Below are 22,854 nucleotides of genomic sequence, written 5' to 3'. Positions count from 1 at the left end.
TTGCGGAAAAATACACAAACCGAGTCACTTCGCGGGATGCTGTTGATAGAAATGCAATTTTAAAGCATCGCACTAAATTCCGGCAGATGATTTTGGATGCGAAGAATCGTGCCGCCTCGTGCAGTGAACGTACTTCTGCACTCCCAGGAAAGAGCTCCATCCGGGGAAGAAGCCCGGTTCACGCGTGAAGAGGGCCATGACAAAGATGAGGAAGAAAAAGAGCATGATGCCTTCCCAAGCCCTGCAACGAAAAGGGTGTTAGTTATTGCCAAAAAATGCCTGTCCTGCTAGACATCGCGCTTGAAATAACATGCGCGAGGTAGGAAAGCTCACCGTTGATGTCCCTTCATCTGGAATCATTTATCTCTTATCTAACCTGGCCAGTGTGGCACCTACGTGTCACGCTTATGAGGCTTTGGCATTGTTATGAAAGAGTGACGGTGAATATTTTTCATTTACGTATTTTTCTTTACTTAGTTATTGCGAGTAAGAGCCCTGGCCGATCGCTTTTGTTAGACCCATGCTTTGGCGCAGGTGAAAGTTTGTTATCCCTACCGTTTAAACTTCAAGTTTAACGACCTCTCAGACCGCAAGACACTCACTGTACGTCAACGTCCGAGTTCAGGTTGAAGATGTTAGACCTCAAAACGTTAGGCCTAACGTTGTTGAACCGGTAATGAGCTTCTGACGGCTGCTAACATCGACACTTTCAATCCACGTGAGTGCATGTGTTTTTAGGCCGCCACAACCGATTAACATTTTGCTGAGGGATTCCAGGCCACATGCAGCCAATGCGAATTCCGGTTAAAGCCTCTGGTAATGTCCTTTTGCGACGGCAATATTAGATGCCGCCTTTTTCATCAAATGAGCGACGAAATGCTTGCGTGATGCACACGCACTCAAAACTGAAAGCGATCTCACGAAACTACGAACACCTATTTCATGTGACCGCCTGCCTGGATTGACTATAAACGGTAAATAATAAACGAGAAGACGCTGCATAAGTTGACGTGTCTTTTAAATTCTACCGATATAGCGTAAGGTTGGTGAAATGGAGACGTTCTGTAATTATGCTTACTTAGATTTGATTGATTGATTGTTGGGTTTAACGCGCCTACGCAACGCAGGTGATAAGGCGCGCCATAGCGGAGGGCTCCGGAACAATTTTGACAACCTGGGGATCTTTAACGTGCGCCGAAATCTCGTGCACACGGGCGTTTTTCCTTTCCGCCTCTGTCAGAAAAGTGGCCACGGCGGCCGGGAATCGAACGCGCGCCTTCGTGCTCAGCAGCACAACACCTTAGCCACTGAGCCACCACGGTGGGTATGCTTACTTAATAGTGCATCATCGGATTGTTTTTCTGTATTTTTTCTTGGATATACGTCGAAAAAACACGACGTAGTTGTCAATGCCCAAGCTTCAGGTGGACTTACGTCGCCCATTGCTCGTGAAAGTACTGTACTCGAAGGGCCGCTTTCAGATCGCGGCGTTGGCGCATTGTGTCCGCAGAATAGATGCGCCTGGAAGCGGGTGAGACACGAGAACACACATTACGAAGGGTCACTGGTCTTCCCCATGCGTTTACCTGACAACAACAACCAGCATAGACAGGCAGTCACCCAATCGCCTTCTTACACGCTATTGAACACGTTCCTCTTCTCAAACGTAGAGTTTGCGACTGGTAACAGTTGTCTGCTTTTGTTTGGTCTCCTTGTTCCAATGTGTTTTTTGGTGCACGGCAAAGATAAATACAGCAACAACAAACGTGCAGGTGAAACAAAAAAAAAACGGACCATGGGTTGGAGATTTCGAAATTTTTCAGCCATGTGCACAGCCAGTCACCTCGAAGTGACTGCTAAAGAAAGGTATTCTAAAATAAAATCCGGTTGCACATATATATCTATGCTGGCAGCCGCATAAAATAGCAATTTTTGTACACTCATGAAGCCGGGCTCCGTATACTTTTTGTTGCATCTGTACGTGGAAAGGGGCGCCCGGCGAATATCTATGCTGCTTACTACTGAAGGCGCGTTCAGTCACACAGTCAGAGTCATAGGCCTCTGAGGTTGTTAGCCTTTGGGGACTGCAAGCTCATTCCTGACAACGCTCCGTTATAGAATCATCTACGCAGGCGTAGTTAAGGACATCTTTCCACATTTCCAGCCTTATCCTTGAGCAAAGAAACTGCTGGCTTCCTCTTCAATTTCCCGATACCCCTCAAGTGTAAGCGGGTCTCTTTTGTCCTCAACAGTAAATTTAACAGTTTCTGTTACCATTTAGCAGGTATTACGGGCCATGATTGAGGAATTTACTGCCTCAAATGTGTACCAAACTGCCAGTGTTTCGTACGAACGCGTGTTTGTTAGCAGTCAAGAGTTGCCTTCGCAGCCAATTTACTTTTTCGCGCACTCTCAACGCCAAGTACTTGCAATCGGCACAACGGACTCCTACAACTCAGCGGCCCGACTTTGCATGTTTCGTATTAAATTCAGAATAAGATAAGATAAGCTGACATGGGTGTCAAGGCTCCACTTTCGACAGGGCTGACAACACGTGGACCTAAAAAGAGGTAGACGAGAAAACATATGTATGCATGTGTACAGACGACATGGACAAGTGGAATACAAACACGAAAATATGAATCGGCACACAAAAAAATGAACAAAATATTGTTCTTAAAGGCGTAGTAATGGCGCACTATTGGTATATTTAGAAAGTAACGTTTCCCAAAAGTGTTTTTGTAACTAAGCCACGGTTCATTTTGTCTTTCATGGAAAGAAAATGCGCTATTTGCGTGTTCTGGTCCACATTTTTATGTTCGCGTTTGCGTCGTTCATGACTGCACATACTTGTTACTTCTTTATAGGTAAACTTCAGTTTACAGCGATTGCCTGTATCGTACTTCCTTTTATGTCGCAGAATTTATAGCGCCGTTGCAAATGCAGAATAAGAAAGATCGCGCGCACGCACCCACACACGGAGAAAAATTACTCGCTGCAAGGCCGTAAAGGAAGCAAGTAAACGTTATTTTCGCGAGCAAGGAGGGCCACCCCTTCGCCGATGCTCACCGAAGGTCGGCAGGCGTCTAAAACGAAAGTTTAGGCGGGTCAAGGAGAGCAAGTTCACGAAAAAAATAAGAGCTTGCTCCTATTACCTACATAGGTGCAGCGATCGGCACGCTCACGCAACGAAAAAAAGAGAATGGAACCTTTTTATGGTGTCCCACGTGCTCGTGGCACTCAACCCATATAATGCATTTTATAAATTTTTACCTTGAGGAACTGCTGCAGAGTTTCCCAAGGTACAAGTTTATATGCGTTTATATGTGTTTATATGGGCAACACGGAAGTTCGCATCGCAGCGCGCGTAACAACCGAATGAGAATAGACAAAAAGTTGCTTCAGCAACGACAAAGCTTGGCATGACAAGCCAGTGCGGATAGCTCAAGAGTACAGAGAGGAGGACACGGCAGGTGGATGGCTGACGAGGCTGGGCATATGAAGTGCTACTTTCTTTCTCAAAGAGCTCCTTCGAGGAATCGAGAACGTTGTGCCCTATGAAAGTTGCCCATTCAGTTTTTCGACTAAAATTTTAGGAGAGGTCAGAGTCGCATAAAAGTTCGGTGTAAAAGGAATTCCTCGGGATACTTAAGTCTGGTTATGCTCAAGAGACTGGTGAAACTTACCAACGACGTCTTTGCTGGTATATCGTATTTGCGTCTTTCTTCGCGTTCGTTACTTCGTCTTTTGTCACGAATTGCACATAACGACTTCTTTTCGGCTCTGCCATGCTTGCATTTTCCTTCTCGCTTTAGCTTCTTTGTATTATTAGGCGAACTGGTTCAGGGAGCACACTGGCTTACGCCCAAACCTTCCCTAAAATCATCAGCCTGCGCGGCTTCTGTGCACAAGCCTTACTGACGTGCCATCACGTTCAGAAGTCGCGCCGAACGCACTATTCTACCAATTTTACGTTTCAGATACATAGTTCTGTGAAGTGGCCGCATAAGCCCCTCAGAAAACAATCGCAGCTTCTGTTTGTATTTTTTTCTGCCACGGCTTCCTCTCCTTAACATTTTGTGAACGTCAATAAATGGGGTTTAGGCTCTGGCAGCGAAGTATCCGCGCTAAAATGAAAATCAACATACATAGAGAAATCATACCCTCCCAAATACCTTGCCCTTGCGTCACAGCATATGCCGTTATTATTTACTTATTATTTTTTTTTGCGCAAAGCGGCCACGTAAATCACTGGGGCTACCTAGCCCCCGTTACCACCTCATCTAACGAGACTGGTTCGAGAACATTTTCGCGATTATGTGCGCTCGTCTATCTCCCCTCGAATATGTACACTGCGCATGCGCGAATTATTTCCAGCTTTTGCAAGTTCAAGGACGAGGCAGCGTTTTTCCTGTCTAGCGTGTGCAACGGATAACCAGTAAAAATACTGGCTGGCGTTGAGGCTAAACAAACAAAAAAAGGGTTTGTAGAATGGGGAAAGAAACGTCGAAAGCAGCGACAGGAATGGCGTCGGAATCGAATATTTCGTGACTGTCATTCAGCGCCAAATACTGCAGTCCGGCACCGCCGCAATCAGTTGGGCTGATTCAGACCACCGTGCACAATAATATCTTTGGTCAAAAGCTTGTAAGAGCAAGAACGAAACAAACGAAAAAACCGCTGTCATGCCGACAGCCTTAAGTGCGGTTTCTACACGCATGCTCATGGTTGCTTTATTCAACTGGAGGAGTGCCTCTGGAGGCCGTTATGCCTGGTGCTCATGATAAGCCACTTCAAAATGGAACAAAAATATGGTCGATGAGAACTTGCTCAACCGCGCCATTATGATATCTTTCTTGTGGGCAACGCTAATGAGTAGACGGAACTTATTTTTACTTGTTCGTACTTTTACTTATTCCACTTGTAGTAGTGTTACACTTTCTATCGTTTTTCTGCAGCCTTGCGCCTGTAGTTGCGGTTTAATTGCAATAAAGCGGTGACCTGAGCTTGCTCTGAAACTCCCGGTGTAAATATTACAAGATCATACTTCGAACATCGCTAACACGACGGGGACAAATAACGAAGGGCGAAACAGGTGCTGTTTGGTCCTTCTTTTCAAAACAGACTGCTTGATATATGCAATCCTACCAGCTGGTTCGGCTTTCTTTACTGCTGAAATATCAGTCGACCGCTTGACGCGTACCACACATCCAAAAAAATCTAAATACCTTTATCGGGTGCCGCAAAAGATATAGCATATAACTGTAGCCCACCAGCCACCCACGCACCTCTTCAAAGAATGCAGTTACAACGGTTTTCCAATAACAAATATTTCGGATCACATTTGCTGTGCACATATTGTGGCTTTGCCCGTCCAGTGCGGCCTCGTAATCTGATGGGCTAGAAGGTGTGTTGCAGACATTTTGCACTGTGTGTTCAAATGGTTAGCAATTTTCGAAAAAGTGGAAAATTGTGCTGCTTGGAAACTACTGAAAATGAACGCAACAGAGAACAAACTGGAAAGGACCAGAACGCTTAAAAAAGACCCAACAAGCGCTGACTCGCAACTGCTTTTATTAAAGAGGTCTTAAGTGTATCGTACCTGGGCGGCCCAACCGAAACGCCTTTCACAGGTCACACTTCCGCACACTCGTCCGCACGCGAGATAAGAAATCGAACATCATTTGGAACAACATACGCGAAAAAGAAGAGAAAGCTAATTGCAACTACATCGCAGATAGCACTCCCGGAATGTCTCCAACACGCGTCACTGAACGAGCAAGGTGATCACGTTCACGGCACGTCAAAGTACTCTACTTCTCTACTTGGCAAGGCAATAGATGGCTGCCTCACTCAAGTATAACGTAGCATTTTCAACTTTGGTAGGCTTTTACGATCTTTTTTTGATTTGCTAGCCTTTGTGACAAAATGGAATGATTGTGCTTTCAAACAAAACGAGGCAGGCAGGAAGACAATCGCGGCAACTGGAGGATACATGACTAAAGGCACGCTGTTCTCTCGGGTAATAATGTTCCCTTAGCCGTGTCTAGACGCCAACGCCTAGAATATATAAACAGTTATCTCGGGTAATAATGTTCTCTTAGCCTTTTCTAGACGCCAACGCCTACAATATATAAACTGTTATCTCGGGTAATAATGTTCTCTTAGCCTTGTCTAGACGCCAACGCCTAGAATATATAAACTAACACCCCGTCTAGCCTATATAAATAGCGGCCAGTATATACTGTGTAAACTAACCCCCCCACACACACACGCACACACCCGCGCACAAGACGCACTCTATAACACCGCAGGTACCAGGGAAGATTTTCTGCTACTATTTGTTTGCTTTAGTGCAGGTCCTATCTACGTCGAGAACACTGCTCGCCCACCATATCTTCTTGCAACATTTCAAAGTTCCATACCCTGGAAAAGACCCTCGCCCGCCTTGCATCAGACAAAAGCAAGCGTACATTATTATTCTCAAAACACAAAATGCGCGCAAATTAACCGGGACAGGAACACATAAAGACAGCACAAGCGCAGACTCACTACTCGTTTATTATTACACATATCAAACCCTTAAATGGCCAAGTGCCCAATACTTTTAACGCTTTGATGTGTCTAATAATAAACCACTTGCGAGCCTACGCTTGTGCTGTCTTCATGTGTTCCTGTCCCAGTTAACTTGCGCGCATTTTGTGTTTTGAGATGCATCATTACCAACTCGCCCAACTTTCAACCCTTTCGATTGCAGGGTTTAACGCGCCGACGCAACGCAAGCGATGAGGCGTGCCTTAGTGGGGGGCTCCGGATTCATTTTGACCACCTGGGGATCTTTAACGTGCGCCGAAACATCGTACACATGGGCGTCTTTGCTTTTCGCCTCCATCAGAAAAGCGGCTGCCGCGGCCGGGAAACGAACACGCGTCCTCGTGCTCAGCAGCACAATGCCTTAGCCATTGAGCCCACGTGGCGGGTGACTTTCAACCATTTTACAGTACGCTATTAAACTCGCCCTGCACGTAAATAGGCTTCAGAATGTGGGACATTGTGGTACATTCTGTGGTACATTGTGGTACATTCTGAATGTGGTACATTCAGAATGTGGTACATTGCGCAACTTGTATGATAACGCGGATGCAATGTCAGCCCAGCGTTAACACTGTTGCTGCGACAAAAGCTTGGAATGCCTTCTTTCTACTCACAGGGGGCGCAGGTAGACGAGGTAAATGTAGGCCACATTCAACGCCAGAAGAACTACCACGCAGGGTCCGTTCACCGCGAACCAGAACAAAGCAGAGGGGGCTGTCTTCTCGTCCATGTGGCTGCGAAACACAGCAGTCTTTCAAGATGAGCTGTTGTTTTTTCCTCTCACTACTTCATTAGATTTTATTTCTTGGAAAAACCAAGGGGAAGCTGAGACTAAAGGCGGACGTGGCCTGATAGAGTCCTCAGCCACCCGATTTACAGTATATGTAATAATAGGGTTGTTCACAAATGTAAGCATAATAGCACAATCATAATATAAAAATAGCGCAGTCAATGCTACATTGCACATGTATTATACAATGCATAGGTCTAAAATTCACAGGAGGATTACAGTGTACACACAAACGCAGTAATTCGTACGCATTAACTTTCATCAATTACACTATGTCACAATTGCGTATTAATGTATTTTAGTTTGTAATTGTTTTTAATTTCTACCTTTATGGAAAATATAGACATATACTTGGCAAGCCTTCCCGTTAATCACTTAAAGTGGCCATCAAAACCAAACACAACTGCGTTCTATTGAAATGAACTTGCCTGTTAGCTCACTCAGCACCATTGCAGCCATGAAAGGCGTTTCTTACCCAAAAAACAAACAGACAAAATATGAAAAAGCTTTAGAGTTTCGTGAAACAGCAACGTAATATGGGGAGCACTAAAATATAGTTATCATTTTGTTACCTGCACGTTAGAATTGAAGTGGTAAGGTCAAACAAATCTAGAGGCCCCGCTATAATCGGCTTGCCATATTTCTTGGCGGGGCTGAGGTCGCCGTCCGCCAATCGCAAACAATACTCTCTGACGTCATAGAGGAAGCGCGGGAAAGTGGAGTTGCCACTGCTTCGTATGTTTCGTATCGCGATTACAGTTAAACCTGGTTGTAACGAAGTTGGCAAAAGCTCGCAATTTTTTGTTACATGTAGGTTTTCGTTACATGCAGGTCTGAAGTCAGGCTCGTGGGAATGGGGAAGAAATGAAGACAAAATGCTAAAAATTTCTGAAGGTGAACTCACTCTTCATTAATTTATTTCACAACGAAAACCGCTTCAGTTACGCCTGCCACCTTCGCACGAACTTAGGCACTACAGGCGCTGCAAAAAAAGCAAGGTCACTTACCACCGCATTACCAAACGAAACTTTAGTACCACTTTGGTCCCTTGACACTTTTCTGTGACTGAGCACGTTTCAAGAAGCAAACGTGTGCTGAAAGGAAGGGAACCGTTTTGCAGACTTGATGCTCTTTACCGCACTCCACATTGTTGAGAGAGTGCTATCTTGGATACTCCACCATGCGGCGCCATTCTTATTTCTCGCTGGCGGAGACGCCTTTTACGATTGGGATTTTGTATCGAAAAGACAAATCTTTTTGTTTTCTGGTAGCGGAACTCATCACCGACGAACTGATACCGCAGATATCAGTGGAGACGCTCATGTCGGCCTAGCACCTCAAAACGTAAGTCCCGAACCGAAACAGCACTAACAAGTAGTAACGCACGGTAGTTTGCGGCAGAAGAGCAAAAAAAAAAAGAACGTGAACAGAAGTTAGGTTACTCTTTGCTCCTGGTGTAGCGTCGCGCTACACGGGTAAAACCATAAGTGGGTGGTACGTTAATCCCGGGATGGCGGGAGCCGCTACGTTAATCCTCATCATCATCACGACGAATTTCGTTTTCCGGCGATTCTAGACAGTTTCGTTGCTGCTGGCTCCTCCCAGTAGTGCCATTATTCGCTAAATTAGTTAATTTCTCCCTCCGATTCTTCAGTAAGAGGGCAAAAAAACAATGACTGATCTGCTTGCCAACTTCGTTATATCAAGGTTACTCGCCGCCATATTTTGTGATATAAAGATCGCAAACACATGAGCTTCAGTGGGGGTGGCAATGGGGAATGGAAAAACTTGGTTAAATCCAGGAAATTGTTATATAGAGGTTCGTTACGTCTAGGTTTAACTATATTTGCTTCCAGTTTGCGATGAAATTGGGCCGTTATCGGGCCAAAGCAGTCTTTCTTTCTGCTAACGAAAGTTTTAGTTTGTGTTCATGACCCCGTTAATGTCGAAGGAAACTTTGACATTTAACGATCTCAGCTGAAGGACCTGGGCAGTGAGTCCTCGTCCATTCATGGTCTGTTGAATAACACAAGTTTTTACGCCCCGTAAATCCTTCAGAGTCGTTTTTATACTTTGCCGCCGTTGCAAGTAAGGGCACCACAGTGTCAGAAAGGCGGATGCTCTTGCCCGAGCTCAAAAGGGCACATATTTTGTTGCCAATTATGATTGCTGTATGGAATTATATTTCGATGACCAAATCTTTCCGTATCGACTGGCCGTTCGCTCCATTGAGTGCACCAACCTCCATACTTTTGAGGGGAACGTGCGTATTTTCTTCTGCGTGGGGTAATAGCGGCCGGCAGAATTCCGTTAAACGGGAGATTTACGCCGAACACAAATTGGGCGGAAATGAACTTCACGCTAGGGAAGAGCTCTCGGGCATGGATGACTTGATTTCAATAGAACTCCCTGTTCCAAGTCATTACACTGGCATCTTTTACCACCGTATCGACAAAATTGGCTCATCTACCCCTGCCCTCATCCATCTCTCAATACCAACGACGCGCGCCTTTGGCGGCGACTAGAAGTCTAGACATGCTACGACAGAACAATTCTACACAACATATCATTAACCATGTACCCCTACGTATGCCCATCCTGTGAAACCCCCAACAACACATACCACCTACCCTGGGCTTGCCCCTACCGTCTAAAACCCACCTCTTCCCCTTCCTTCAAGCAGAGGAGTGCGAGCTGACCAGCTACCTAATAGAAACGGAGGTCAACCTCCTGTCTCGGGCAAGAGCGGCTACCACGACTAGCGGCTATACGGAGTGGTAACGGCACCCACAACAGCATTTTCCACTCCAATAAACGTTTCTCCCCTCCTCCTTATCTTGCCAACTAAAAATGACAAGTGATAAATAAAATGACAACGAAAAAATAAGCCGGTAGCAGCGTGATTTTAGAATAAGGTAGGCAGTGTTTTGGATTCGAAGTAAGAAAACACATTTTAGAAGTTTTAAACTAATTCGCCGTGGCCGCAGTCACCGGTCACGTTATGTTAAGCACAGAACATGGCAAGATAGAACGCGTACGAAGGTAACGACCGTAATATAATTGATAGGCATAGCAACCTGTGCATGCAATTGTTTTCGTACAGTGAAGAAGGCGCTTGAGATCTTTCATCGTATTTACTTTGGCTTTGACTGCTCTTTCTTTTTTCGCGTCTCCTTATTTTGCCTACTTGCCCTTTTCTCAATGAGGTAAGGTGGTTTCGTGTTCCAATTTTCATCAACAATCAGATCACGCCTTGCCTGAGCTGCCTGAAATACAAAACGCAGGACTGGTGCATCCCGTTATCAAGTTGGGCCCGGGGTGTACGGCGACTGACCTGTCGAGAGCGCGCTTGAGGTGGATGAGCGCCTCGTGCCCGCTAGGAAGGAGGGAAGAGCCAAGGTGCGAGCTGAAGGACACCAGCAGGAGCAGGGCTCGAAGCTGGATGCTGAAGTCACTGCGTATAGAGGGAAAGACGTATTTCCTGAATGCCGAAGCGTTTAGTGCATGCGGTAAAAGAACAGCTCTGTCAATGCAGACTGATCGCACCGAAAATCCGCACTGCTGGGGGCGTTTTCAAGATGTGTCGATGTCCAACTGGACGAACCTGTTCTGGCATACCACGCCCTCTTCCAACCGTTCAGAGAGATTAGAGAGTTTTAGCATAGCGGGTAGCGTACGCTACGCTAGCGGCGGCAGGTACCAAGATCCGACTGCGCATGCGCGCATGGGCACGGAACTGGAGGAGGCGGGGGCTTCCGTCCCCGGAACTAATGTGCGCACACACATTTGTTACGGAACGGGAGGAACATCCCCGGAACGAATGCGCGCATTTGCCGTCGGGTCTCGCTCCCGCCGCCGCTAGCGCTGTCTACGTTACGTGCTGTGCTAAAACTCTGTGTTAAAGTCACACCCCACTGGGTGTGTATTCCAGTGACGACACTTTGTCTTGCACCACTCCCAACAAGGCCTGAGGACGAGGATATTTACTCATTTAGTGTTAGTTCATGTGTCCGCCGTCATTTATACTGCTTATCAGGGGGGAGGGAGGTTTGTTTTATGGTTAGCACATTTTTAATTTGAACTACTTGGTAACATTCGCGCCCGAATCTTCGACTGTGTTCGAGATGTAAGTAAACATTAAGTTTGGAACAGAGATGCATGCGCCACAGGTTTGATGACTGACGTGTGGGCCGAAAACCGCAGTGGAGGTAGTTCTTGACACATCTGCCTTTCGGGGGAATACTGTGAGCAGGCCTAAAAGGTGGAATGATAACTATAAAACAGAAACATATTACCGCCCACTCAACTGCTGTTACAGCTGCGCCCTAGCAAGCTTGAATTCTCGAATTTTCGCCGATACGCGGGGTGAATTTCGCGAATTTCGCCTGAGGGGCTCTGCCTTTACAGAAAGGTTCTGAGACGCTCACCAGCGGCGTCAGAACAAAGTTATCATCATGCCAAATACGACACGTGTCTAAAAATAATTTAAATAAACATTACAGAAAATATTTAAATAAACATTGTAAGCAAAAAACACGAACAACGGCGACAAAACGTTCAACAAAGTTATTCCGCAAAAAAAAAAACACTTTTAGCATCACCGAAAGCGCGGGTTAAAACAGAAACGAAAAAACCGAAGATTCCGTGGGGAGCCCCAATAGTTGCTGGTTGGCTACAACGTCGCCATTCAGGACTCCAACGGCATCACAGTGGGTTAAAGAAGGGAGCAATCAAGTGTCCTCACGCGCCTGTAATACTTATGCTCTTTGATATCTCGCTCCTGGTGGATGGCAATTACGCTGGCCTCTTTCCGGTCTAGGGGTTCCTTTAAACTTCTGAGGCATTCCTCGAGCTTGTCTGATACAATGTTTCCGCTGTCCTTTAGGTCATTCACGGTTAATCCATCGTCTCCTGCAGCTTTCCCTCTCTTGAGCCCTTGAGCGCCTTTTCTTCTTCCTCTTTAGTTGCTGTAGGGAATTCAGGAACCAAGGCAGTCCTTTCACAACTGCCTCACATCTTAGGACTGCTAGCGTACAGGTGGGCATAAACTCTTTACGTTGTTTTCATTATCTCATCCATGCTGAGCGTAATGTTACCTTGTTCATCTCTGATTGCATACCTTCTATTCTTGTCGCTACCAATCTTCTTCTTAGCTGCCTTCTTGCCTCCTTGTTTTATAAACGATTACTCGATCCTCGCTGTGTGCAAGTTCCGGATATCACGGTTCTTGCTTCTTCTAATCAATTTCCACAACTGCACCAATTCGATTCTGTCCGCCCTTTCGGACTCCATCACAGTCTTACATTTCTCAAACAGCTCATTTATTTGCGCAGATTGCGAACCGGTCTGTTCTCAAGGTTCCCGCCCACCTAGAGCTACTAGTGTATGTGCAACTCTCTTAGCTAGGTTGCAGTTCAACACACCTACGCTTTTTCCTTTTTTGTTAAGACCGCAAATTTGTTCCGGCGCCTTGTAAGGAATTCTTACGTTCTGTGTCTCACTGTTTGCAAGTCTATTTTCCTTAGTGTTCCTTACTTCTGTCCTTTATATTGTTAGATGTTCCCCAGGTCTGCTTGTACCCTCATGTAAACAGTGCTCGTGATATTGCCAAGAACATGAGCATCCCTTACAGTACCCGGATTGGCCCATCGAATGAAGTGGACTCCATATTTGGTTTCGTTGTTAGGACTTTTCCGCATCTCTTTTTGTTTTGTTAGTTGAAGAAAGTATATACCTTCGAAGATGAAAGGTACACGCCTTCCTGAGCTAACGAATGAATAGAATTGCATGTGGAAAAATCCTCACATTGAAACCAAAAAGGAAATTCACTTCATTTTAAGGGCTAATTAGTGTCCTTCGCGGGCTTTTAGAACAAAGCCAATCATTATGACCCGGAAAATATTTGACGGAATGTGTGTGCCCCCCACCCCCTTAAAACATGAAATATTTGTCTGGTATATACACAGAGGTAACGGAATTCCCCGCTCTTCACCATTACCCATTTATAGCACGTCGATTGCTTCCAGCTCATAATGTTTCACAGGGATTGCGGATCAATCTTTCCACTATGTAGTCCCGACAAGGAGTATCAATCGGAAAGAAAAGCCTCGGAGTCCGAGATCAATATAACCACTTTTGCCCCCGCAGTACCCCAAATTGCCATTTTTCTCCCTCAGTGGCCACCCGTTCCTGTCTCCAAGAAACTGCCGGAACCCAATTGGAAGTTTGGTCAGCCTTCCCCTTGTCCTGCCTAATGTCTTTTATAATGTAGGGCCTAAATAAAACCCCTTACCGCGCGGACACCCCTGGAAAAGAAAAAAGAAAGACGCTGAAACATTGTAGCAGGTAGTATAGCAAATAATTGGTTGATACTTTAGCTATACGGTTTTAAGTATGTGAATGTTTGCTACGTTACGTATTTGTGCTCTGCTTTGTGCCCTCTCTCTATTCCCCCTCCCTCTCAACCCAATTCGTTTTACTAAATTTGTCGCGCCAACTGGGTCCCCGGATTGGTCTCCCGGTGCCTTACCAAGGCCCAGGGCCTCGAACTGTTCTAGTTTCTTTTGTTCCCTTCTATGGCTAATTCGGTTTCCAGACCACTCTGGGAACAACTTCCTCCCTGTACAGAGAACGGGAGTGCTTCTATCTCGGATACAAAGTTGGCTTCTTGCGTCCCCAACTTAGTCTGAAAGTGTTTGCTCAATGTGATACCCTAACACTCCTCTCCTTCTACTTCTTCAGCGTGCCATTTCTTTTTGCGCCGTTGTTAAACAACATGCCCAACCCGACACCATTATCGAGGAGGAAATTTTAAGAACGTGCATTTAGACCCACCGCCGAATGTAGCGCAAAAGATCTTCAAAAAAGCTTCTCGGCCCAAAACAGCATGGTGTCTTTACCGCAATGGCGCATTTCAAGCCCACGAAAAGGGGGTGAAATGTGGTACGCTTTTTCTTTTGTGTATGTGTCTGCTCTTTCTCAGACGCCCTTCCGCCGTTTCCCGTTCTTTTTCTTGATTCATATCCTCCTGAACTAGGTTTCTGTTGAGCAGTTGAGCTTTCTTCTTACAGCCAGGGGACGCTCTCTACTTTTGTTGCCCCCTCTTTCATCCTGTTACTGGCCCTCTTAAACCTTTATCGCTACATTGCTGGTCCTCTCCGGTACCAGCGGGCCGCGGGAACGTCATTGGCTCCGGTCACGGTGAGGGGCCGCCAGTACCTGATCAAACCGTCGGAATGGGCCAGCAAAAACTCTCTTATATTAACAATCCCCTTGAATATTTTTGGTGACGTTTGCCGTTTAAGACAAAGCGGACAGCGGTACTGCAAAACATCTGTGTGGACTGGTGGCACGTTAAAGGGACACTGCAGTAACTTTATCCAGCTCTCATTGGTGGTGCGAGTGCGTAAGAATACATTTAAAATAATGCGATAACTTTCTAAGAACTTTCCAGCAGTTTACTTATCCTAATACTCCATTTCGCCACCAGGTGGAAGTCTGGTTGCTTAGTTAATTTCTAAATGCCAGGAGAAAGGAAGCGCACCGCGCGCCATCAAGGCCACATCTCCAACTACAACAATCACTTCAGAATTTTATTCCAATTGATGCTATTGTATGCTATTACCATCTTCAGAATTTCAATGTTCACAACGTTTGTGGTTAATATTGACTGTTTATTTCGGTCCCTCGCAGTTTATATGGGTTAGGAAACTCGCAATCTACGTAAGTTGCATGTGACAGCCTATGTCAGCACACCAGCGACAAGTAGCCTGTGAGGGAAATAGCTCTCATGAACTCGCTCATAAGTGTGTTAATGATGGCGAACAAGACATTCCTTGAGATACAGCGTCCATGCCAGGCAATTGAGCGGATTTGGGGATTCCACCATGTTTATTACTCGTTTCAGTACATACACCTTTAGAAGAACAGGGGTTTGAAAATTTTCTACCTGTGTGCGGTTTTTAATAGCCGCTGTTTCACTATACCAAATATACCAGAGAGACAACTTCGCGCGTATCAGAAAGGAATTTATTAAGAAAGCAAAACCATATATATGAGTCAGAACTTCATTCGTTCGTCCATAATGTTGTTACGGAGCAGTGAATTACAAGGTGGTCACTATAATCTTGAACAAAAACCAACCCCCGAAACCAAACTACGCTGGGTGTATTCAGATGAACGTGAAAGCTGTTGGGTAGTTTGCTTGGAAGTTTTTAATGACCTACATGCTTCAAGGAATGGTTTCAAATTAAAAGACCATTGCCAAAAAAACTAAATTTTACTCCTGTCTAACTTTTACATGCCAGTTTTCCGTGACTCAAAAAAAGCACCTGAAAAATGTCAAGAAGAACCTCCTCAGAGTGGGCCCAGTAAGGGTGGTGCTGCCACCTGGGAGAGCGTAAAAGGAGTCTTCGCGTGACAAGTCAACATGACGATACGTAAAGCTGGAGGAATGGCGGACTTTCGGACACATCGAGTAGCCCCTCTGGTCCAGTTACCTGTCTTTCGCCGCTGGTTGTCCTCGGGTTTGAAAAAAAGAAAAAAAGAAACATCGAAAATAAAAATTTCTCGGGTTTCACATGCTGAAGCTACATGGGGAGCCACATCGCCAACTACAACAATAACGTCACAGTCTTACTCCAATTGATCCTCTTGTATGCTATTCCCCTCTTCAAAATTTTAATGTTCACAACGTTTGTGGTTAAAGGGACACGGAAGTGATTTGTAAACAATGCGGGATTACGAGCGCAAATTGTAGTCCGGAGTCCCTAGGCCCTGTTTCGACCACTCTGAGCGCGTTTACGCGAATTTATTTAGTAGAAAAATCAATTCGAAAATGCTGTCCTCCTCTCTGCACTCTCGCCCATTTTCTTTGGCGTTTTCGTGTGACGTCAGCAGGAGAGGAGCTGGCAATTGGCTGCGCTACTGCACGGCTCGCCGACCTTCCGCGACCGAATCAGTCGGCCCAACGTTTAGTCCGCCGGCCGCCGAAGGGTCATGGCAATTCGCTCGATCAATTGAAACTAAGCCACAACACGTTTGTGAATGGAATAATGTGCCTTTCTTTACTTCGTTAGTTTGTACTCTGTATGTAGCTCCAAGTCAAGGTCGCTTCACACAAGCGCTGCACAAGCGCACATGTGACGCTTCGCTGGCTGGTACGCCAGTAGGAAAATATAAGGCCTCTTGAAGGGGTAGAAGAGTCAGTGAAGTCAGTATAGGTACTAAGGAAATAAAATCAACTGATATTTTTACCGTACAGCGTAAACTAGGGTGCGGGAAACACTTTTTTGCGCTGGGCGAACAAGCACAGCGGCCAGCAGCACGACTACGCATCTGCGAACGTTTTTCCGTCTAAGAAATGCAATTGCTAGACGTGAGCTATTGTGGAAACTCGGGGGACGCTTACTGCACGAGCGCAATACAACAAATAGTCACCTAAGCTGCTTAAAATACTAAAACTAAATAAAAGTGTAAACTGGTTATACATTATATACCTGATATTTCAATTGCCGGCAGCGCTCTTGCCCGTGGCCTTTTGGTCTGGAGCGCTAAGTATATCATCGCAAGTGTTTTGCCCGGCAGAAGTTCGAATCCACGCGGGTACAAGCTTTTCTTTTTTTTTAAGGTAACTTTTTCGTTTTTCGCCGATGTTTTCTATACTGAGTTCACCTTTTTTTGGGCCGTAACGTTCACTGCTCCACGAACTAGTCCGCAGAACTCGCGCAGGCTGGCACTGCCGCGCTAGCGAGTTCTCGTTGGCGTGCTGTTGCCATAAGCACCGACTGCTTGCGGGCAGTCGGCACAGGCCAGAATCAACAGACCCTTGGTCTGCTGCGAACACGGGTTTTACGATACAGGCATGAGTGAGGCAAGCTCCAAATATGGGGGAAAAGCGCATGCATTTGTGCGTCTGCGGGGACGCGGAGGGCGTTCATGCACTGCGTAGGCCTCGGCTAGTGAGTGCTGCGATTCCAAGCCGTCCTGGGAGGCTTATCTTATGCATTTTACAACCGACAACATGGCAGAAGCGCGGTACTACGATTACTGGGATATTGAAAATACCCATCCAACGACGCCATCGGATGTCAAACATGTTGTTTTACAGAACCCAAAACCGAAACCGAAACTTGTTTGTTTGCTAACTTTGGGCATCGTCCAATCGCGGTGCCCCCTCCTCTCAACGTCACAGCTTAGTTGGTGCCGCCGCCGCAAACTGCGCATGGTAGTTTTTCTTCTTTCGCGCTTTGTAAAATAATTACCGATTTGTCAACCGGATAAACGATGAAAAGTGTGCTAATTTGAGCCAGTCTACGCGGTGCAAGCAAAAACGGGAGCTTGACAAATTCACTTCAGTGTCCCTGTGATATCCACTGTTTTATTTTTTCCGCACTGTTCATATTGGTTAGGATGGGTAGGGGAAGGGCATTAATTTGTACACCCGGAGTTCTTAAATGTGCACCGAAATCTCAACATAGGGGTGTTTTCGTTTTTCCTTTCTATTAGAAGAGCGGCAGTCGCCGCTGGGATCGAACTCGCGTCCTTGGATTACGCAGAACAACGCCGAGGCCCCAAAACCACAGCGACGGGAAGGTATGGCGTTTACCGGCATAACTGTTCTACTGTATACTTGCGCGACGAACTAAAACGTACGGGTGACATCGGGGCAGAGGTTACCACTTTTTTGGCAGCAAGGCAGAAGGCTTTACGATACGTTTACTAGGCGAAGGTTATCCTTATATCAGTAAACGTTCTCCCGACTTCTCAGTTTTAAAAGCACTTCGACGGCTTCCCCTATTTCCCATTTTTCGTTTCCCCAGTTCCAACGTAAGGTACTTCTGTACGAGAAAACGCTTGGGTGGCGAGCTCCGCTTTGCACATCCGGTTTCGTAATTCTCTAGTTCCAATTTAAGAAATCTCTGTACAAGAACAACTGCGGGTGGCGATGCCCGTCTTCCCGCTTTAAACTTCTTCCACATTATTAAACGTCTGCTAAAGCTTTAACCTGGTGGGGTGCATTTGCATTCACGGCACTGCAAATAACCAATGTAGGGGAACTTGATTGCGCGCATTATAGTTCTGGTGAAGTTCAAATATTTGCTGGGCCAAGTTTCTTATTTTACATGACTTTCTTGCCACTTTTCTAAGTAGCCGAATTTTAAAAAATCTAATGAAGCAAGAAAGAAGGGACAGTTCGAGCGCCGCATCATTTTCCTAAGTCCCTAGAAGGCGTGGATGCACAAAAAATGGGTGCCTGCCATAAAACGTCATCGGAAATTTAAGCATGAAAAATCTCAAAGAACAGTTTTTAACCTCTTAGGGAGTTTAAGGATTACTAGACCGGGCTGGGGAATTTTATTCCTTTAATCTATTTACACAAACCAAGGCGTTAATCTGGCAGCTTTAGGAAGCTGACCAGCGGTTCGTATGTTCACTCACACGTAGGCCATTCCGAAAGAGTGCGAACGTGACCTGCACTAACTATGCAGGCCGAAACTTTTCTTTTTTTCTCTCTTGGCGCGCCATTCCGACCGGGCAATAAACGTGGCTTGGTTGCAACCGAGGGAAATATCTATGGACTGTAGTAGGTGGTCATCGGCGCGGGAGATGCGAGGGGGATGTGAGCAGCATGGTTTTTAAACGTCGGCAAGTATACGATTGGGCTGAAATAATTCGTCGCATGTGAATAACTTGGCATGCCAAATGATGTAGCAGCTGTCGGTGACATCGGCTCGTATTAAGTCTACATTGCCTCAGAAAAGCGAAGGCTATCGCAGATGCGCTAGAATTGAAAGGCGTATTCGGCGTGGGAGGTTAGCCTGACATGGACCACGTTAGGAAGCTTGCCGGGGAGTGAATTGAAGACGCTAGTTTTGTTCTTGATTTTCTTTTATGAAACATAACGGCTAATGTGCTGAGGGTTCCTGCTGAGATCTAAGCAGTTTGTTATGAGCATCCCACATCCGCGTAGCTTCACCTACTGTAGGATAATTTTCGGTTGAGTGGTAGTTCTTCTGCCACCCAAGAAGCCCCGAAAAAATTGTGTCAGGTCCACCACGAACTTACTTTACACGGATAGGCAACTCTATATTGTTCCATCTCTGCTATTTAAATCTTCAAAGGGAAGACAAATTGCACAAGTTTCAATACTTCAGTACGCCACCAGGGAAGCGGCACTGCGTGCTTTGCTTGTCGCCCCAGATACGCCTTCCATTTCTGCTTCCTTTTTTGTGGCTTTTTTTGGTTGCTATCGAAAAGCGTTCATTGCTGCAACTGAAGGAAAACCGGCCAACAGCCGGTACATGGCCTTAGTGACGTAATTCGAGCTGTCGAAGAACGTCAAGACCGGGAAAGAGAGAACAATCTTTGAGCGAGTTTACAGGTTATCTGATGGGCACAGAACGGTTATTTTTGGCTGAGGTACCTTGGGACCCCCTAATCTAAGTGCTGGTTGTGTCGGGTAACTAAGTTCTGCAAGCATTTAGGATTAAAAAAAAAAGTTGAAAATAATGTTGCAGGGTCGCTTTAATCTTTGCCAAGCGCTTGTGACGTTATCTGGCTGTGCTGGGGATTGTCGTTTACGCTGCTGTCTTGTTGTTGCTCCATGGCGTTCTCCGAGATCTACAAAGGCGAATTGTTCGCCACATATTTAGATGCGCCGTCTGACCCCCGGAAGAGCAGCCACATCATACCCTGTCATTATGAAACAGGAACACTTGTGCAGCCTCACAGTATCCCGATACAGCATATCCATGCCACGGCCGCAGCGATAGCTCTCCGACCCTCGCAAACCGACGCCAGAGTCATTGTCATAGGCCCCCAGCCGTCCTGTCACATCTTTGAAATGGCTGTTTACACATAAACACGCTTTGAATAATTAATCAGCGACCGCCGATGACACCAATCCGGATTACATGAACACCTGCGCAACACCTCACTCCCGGCAACAAAATCGCCGACCTCGGACCTCGAGATTTGGCCCACTGAGCCAGCGCTAATGAATGGGAGCCCGAGCTCATGGATTCTCCATTATCATATCAAGAAATTGCGCAGCACTATAAACTCTCCTGAAGAACATGTCTACCGGCCCCCCGATCCGCAACTGCCCAGAACCTCGTTCCTGCCTTATTGATCCACTTAAGGGTTTTTCTTTTTTTTTTTCATTTCACAGCAGCCCCCCAGGGGCAATTTAAGTGAAATAAAGGCGTGAAACAACAACAACAACAACCACTACCCATGAGTGAGGAAAGAATTATCCGAGCCCTGAAGGTCAATAACTTCTTTCACCCATCTTAAGTGCAGTCTTTTCCTTCAACGCAATCCTCTTTCCTTTGCCGCCTCTGTAGCAAGCCCTGTAGCTACCTATAGGTACCTACAACTAGTGTCACTAGATAAGGTTACAGAGTATCGACCCTCCTTTCTCCTATTGCTCCGTGCCGCCGCCATGATCATTGGTCAGTTCGCATCACGTGACATTTGTTTACACTATGCCGGTTCATAAGCACCGCCATTTTGTTGTTTATGCGTTTTCTGTCGGTCAACTGTGGTAGTTTCATCTTGCCCTCCCTGCCCTGCGGCTGCGCGCGACTGGCGCCGTTCCGAACCCGAATCAAAGATAAACGCGCTTCGCAGCATTTCAGCTGAAAAAGTATGTCCGGAGATGCGCTGTTGCTGCGTCTTCGTTAACCTCGTCAAAGTTAGCGGTAAAGACACAGAAGCGGCAATCTGGCAACGCTGATAAACACCAAAATGACTTCCTTTGCTCCCTTGCGTGCCTCAGTGACGGGACTCTCTTCTTATCTAGTGACCCTAGCCACAATAAATCAACACCATTCCCCTCCTTTGCTCGCCGTTTTATGGGACCACAGAGCTTTGAGAGAGAACGTTACCCAGTTGCAGCCTAGAGTTTCAGCTGTAGTATGCGCACACGAAAAGGCTGCTGACGCGGCCCATTTTAAAGCATTTTTTTTAGAATTACGACGCCTCCATGATGCTTTTTCTTGTTTCAAACAGAAGTTTTGTTTCCTCTCTTTTAATGGCCTTGTTACTCCTTTCTGTGAAGAAATGTTTACTAGCATTCGTTATCATTTTCACGAGAAGTTTCGAGGAGCTGAAATATTCAAGGCAGTGTTGTTTACACTGCAGAGCCAGCAGACATCGGTCGAAGCACGATACTCGCTGACCGGCTGCCGAGCCGTGCAGTCAAACCCGATTGTAACGAACCCGGATCGAGCGAACTATGCGATGAATCGAACAAAACCAAATCCGTTACGAATATGCATGCTAAACATATTACTTATAACTAAATTCACATCGGATATATCGAACTCGGCGCGCCTACAATTGCGACCGAAATGCATGGGGTCTCGGAGCAGCGATTGAGATGTTGAGACTCGCATGGAGCGACGTGAAGCCCGGCACTTTCCTTAACGGTTTCCGATGCACGGGACTCACGACGGAGCCCATCCAGTAAGCCAATATTGCTTTGATATTGAAGGACACGGACTTGAAGTGGTGCTAACGACGTCTCCGTCAAAAAGAAAGTGACAAAGAAAATCAGCGCTCTTTTGCGATGTAGGCATTAAGGCGGACAGTAGCTTTATTTCATGTAATAAATGGATTCTTTTGTGTAAGGTAATGTCATACGTTATGTGTTCCTTTCTCTATATGAGATTGGCAGCGGTGCCCCGTGTATAGCGAACTCGTAACGAAAAAATTTCGTTATAGACGGCTTCGGCTATATCGAACTATTGGGTCGAACTAATCGCGGCGCATATTAGAGTTCGCTATAACCGACTTCCGAGCAGTAGTTAACGCTTTCAGTGACCTAAGAAGGCTGATGCCCTACACGAATGACATGTCCTAACGCATTGGGCGAACGAGTACATTTCTCGAGAACAAGGCGAAGCTTGAATGTAGTCGTTTGCAAGCTACATGCTTAGATCGGCGCTGCGCATATTTCTACTCACGTCATCAGCAGCCTTATTTCGGGATCCTCCTTCTCGGTCCTCGGGTCTTCTGCAAAACACAGAAGAGCAATTCAGTTAAAAAGAAGTCGGCGCGACGAGGCGATCTGTGGTTGCCATTTTCTGCACAACCAGAGCAGTAAATTGTTTACGGCAGGCGAATATTTTAAAGCAATTCTTTCCGCCACCTAAATAAGAGAAAACAAACAAAGGAAATTTTGAAGACTGCATTTTCAGTCTTTGTTGCAACGTGGCGGACGGTAAGTTGGGGGGAGGGGGTTGGAGCTAGCAAGAATGAAGTGCAAAAAACTTGCAGGGAAGGGTGTTGCAATATGTATCATAGCCAAAGTGTGGTGTACATTTTTATCAATACAGTTTGAGCCATGGCTGCTCCTCTACGTTGTTTGATCACGAATATGAAAACAATCTCAAACTGTTTGTGCACTCGTTCAAGTGTCCTCTCCTTCGTAGGATCTAGTAGTCCATCACGCATTGCTCTCTGAC

The 22,854-nt window shown here is 46.0% G+C and overlaps 1 protein-coding gene across 1 annotated transcript in view; it reads right to left on the bottom strand.

The window, feature by feature from the left end:
- LOC144146569 (Na(+)/citrate cotransporter-like) overlaps window positions 1-22,854 on the bottom strand; it is a 51,127-nt gene that overhangs the window by 5,898 nt on the left and 22,375 nt on the right. The window contains exons 4-7 of the mRNA XM_077678512.1: window positions 22,354-22,402; window positions 10,719-10,838; window positions 7,209-7,328; window positions 134-241 (exon numbers count right to left, since the gene is read on the bottom strand). Coding sequence (XP_077534638.1) covers window positions 134-241; window positions 7,209-7,328; window positions 10,719-10,838; window positions 22,354-22,402 — 397 coding nt within the window. The remainder of the gene's footprint in view (window positions 1-133; window positions 242-7,208; window positions 7,329-10,718; window positions 10,839-22,353; window positions 22,403-22,854) is intronic.

This window comes from Haemaphysalis longicornis, unplaced genomic scaffold (assembly GCF_048455015.1).
Source record: "Haemaphysalis longicornis isolate Haplotype H1 unplaced genomic scaffold, Haemaphysalis longicornis Haplotype H1 scaffold_7, whole genome shotgun sequence".
In the NCBI taxonomy this organism is placed as follows: Eukaryota; Metazoa; Arthropoda; class Arachnida; order Ixodida; family Ixodidae; genus Haemaphysalis; species Haemaphysalis longicornis.
This window is presented reverse-complemented; position numbering and strand designations above follow the sequence as displayed.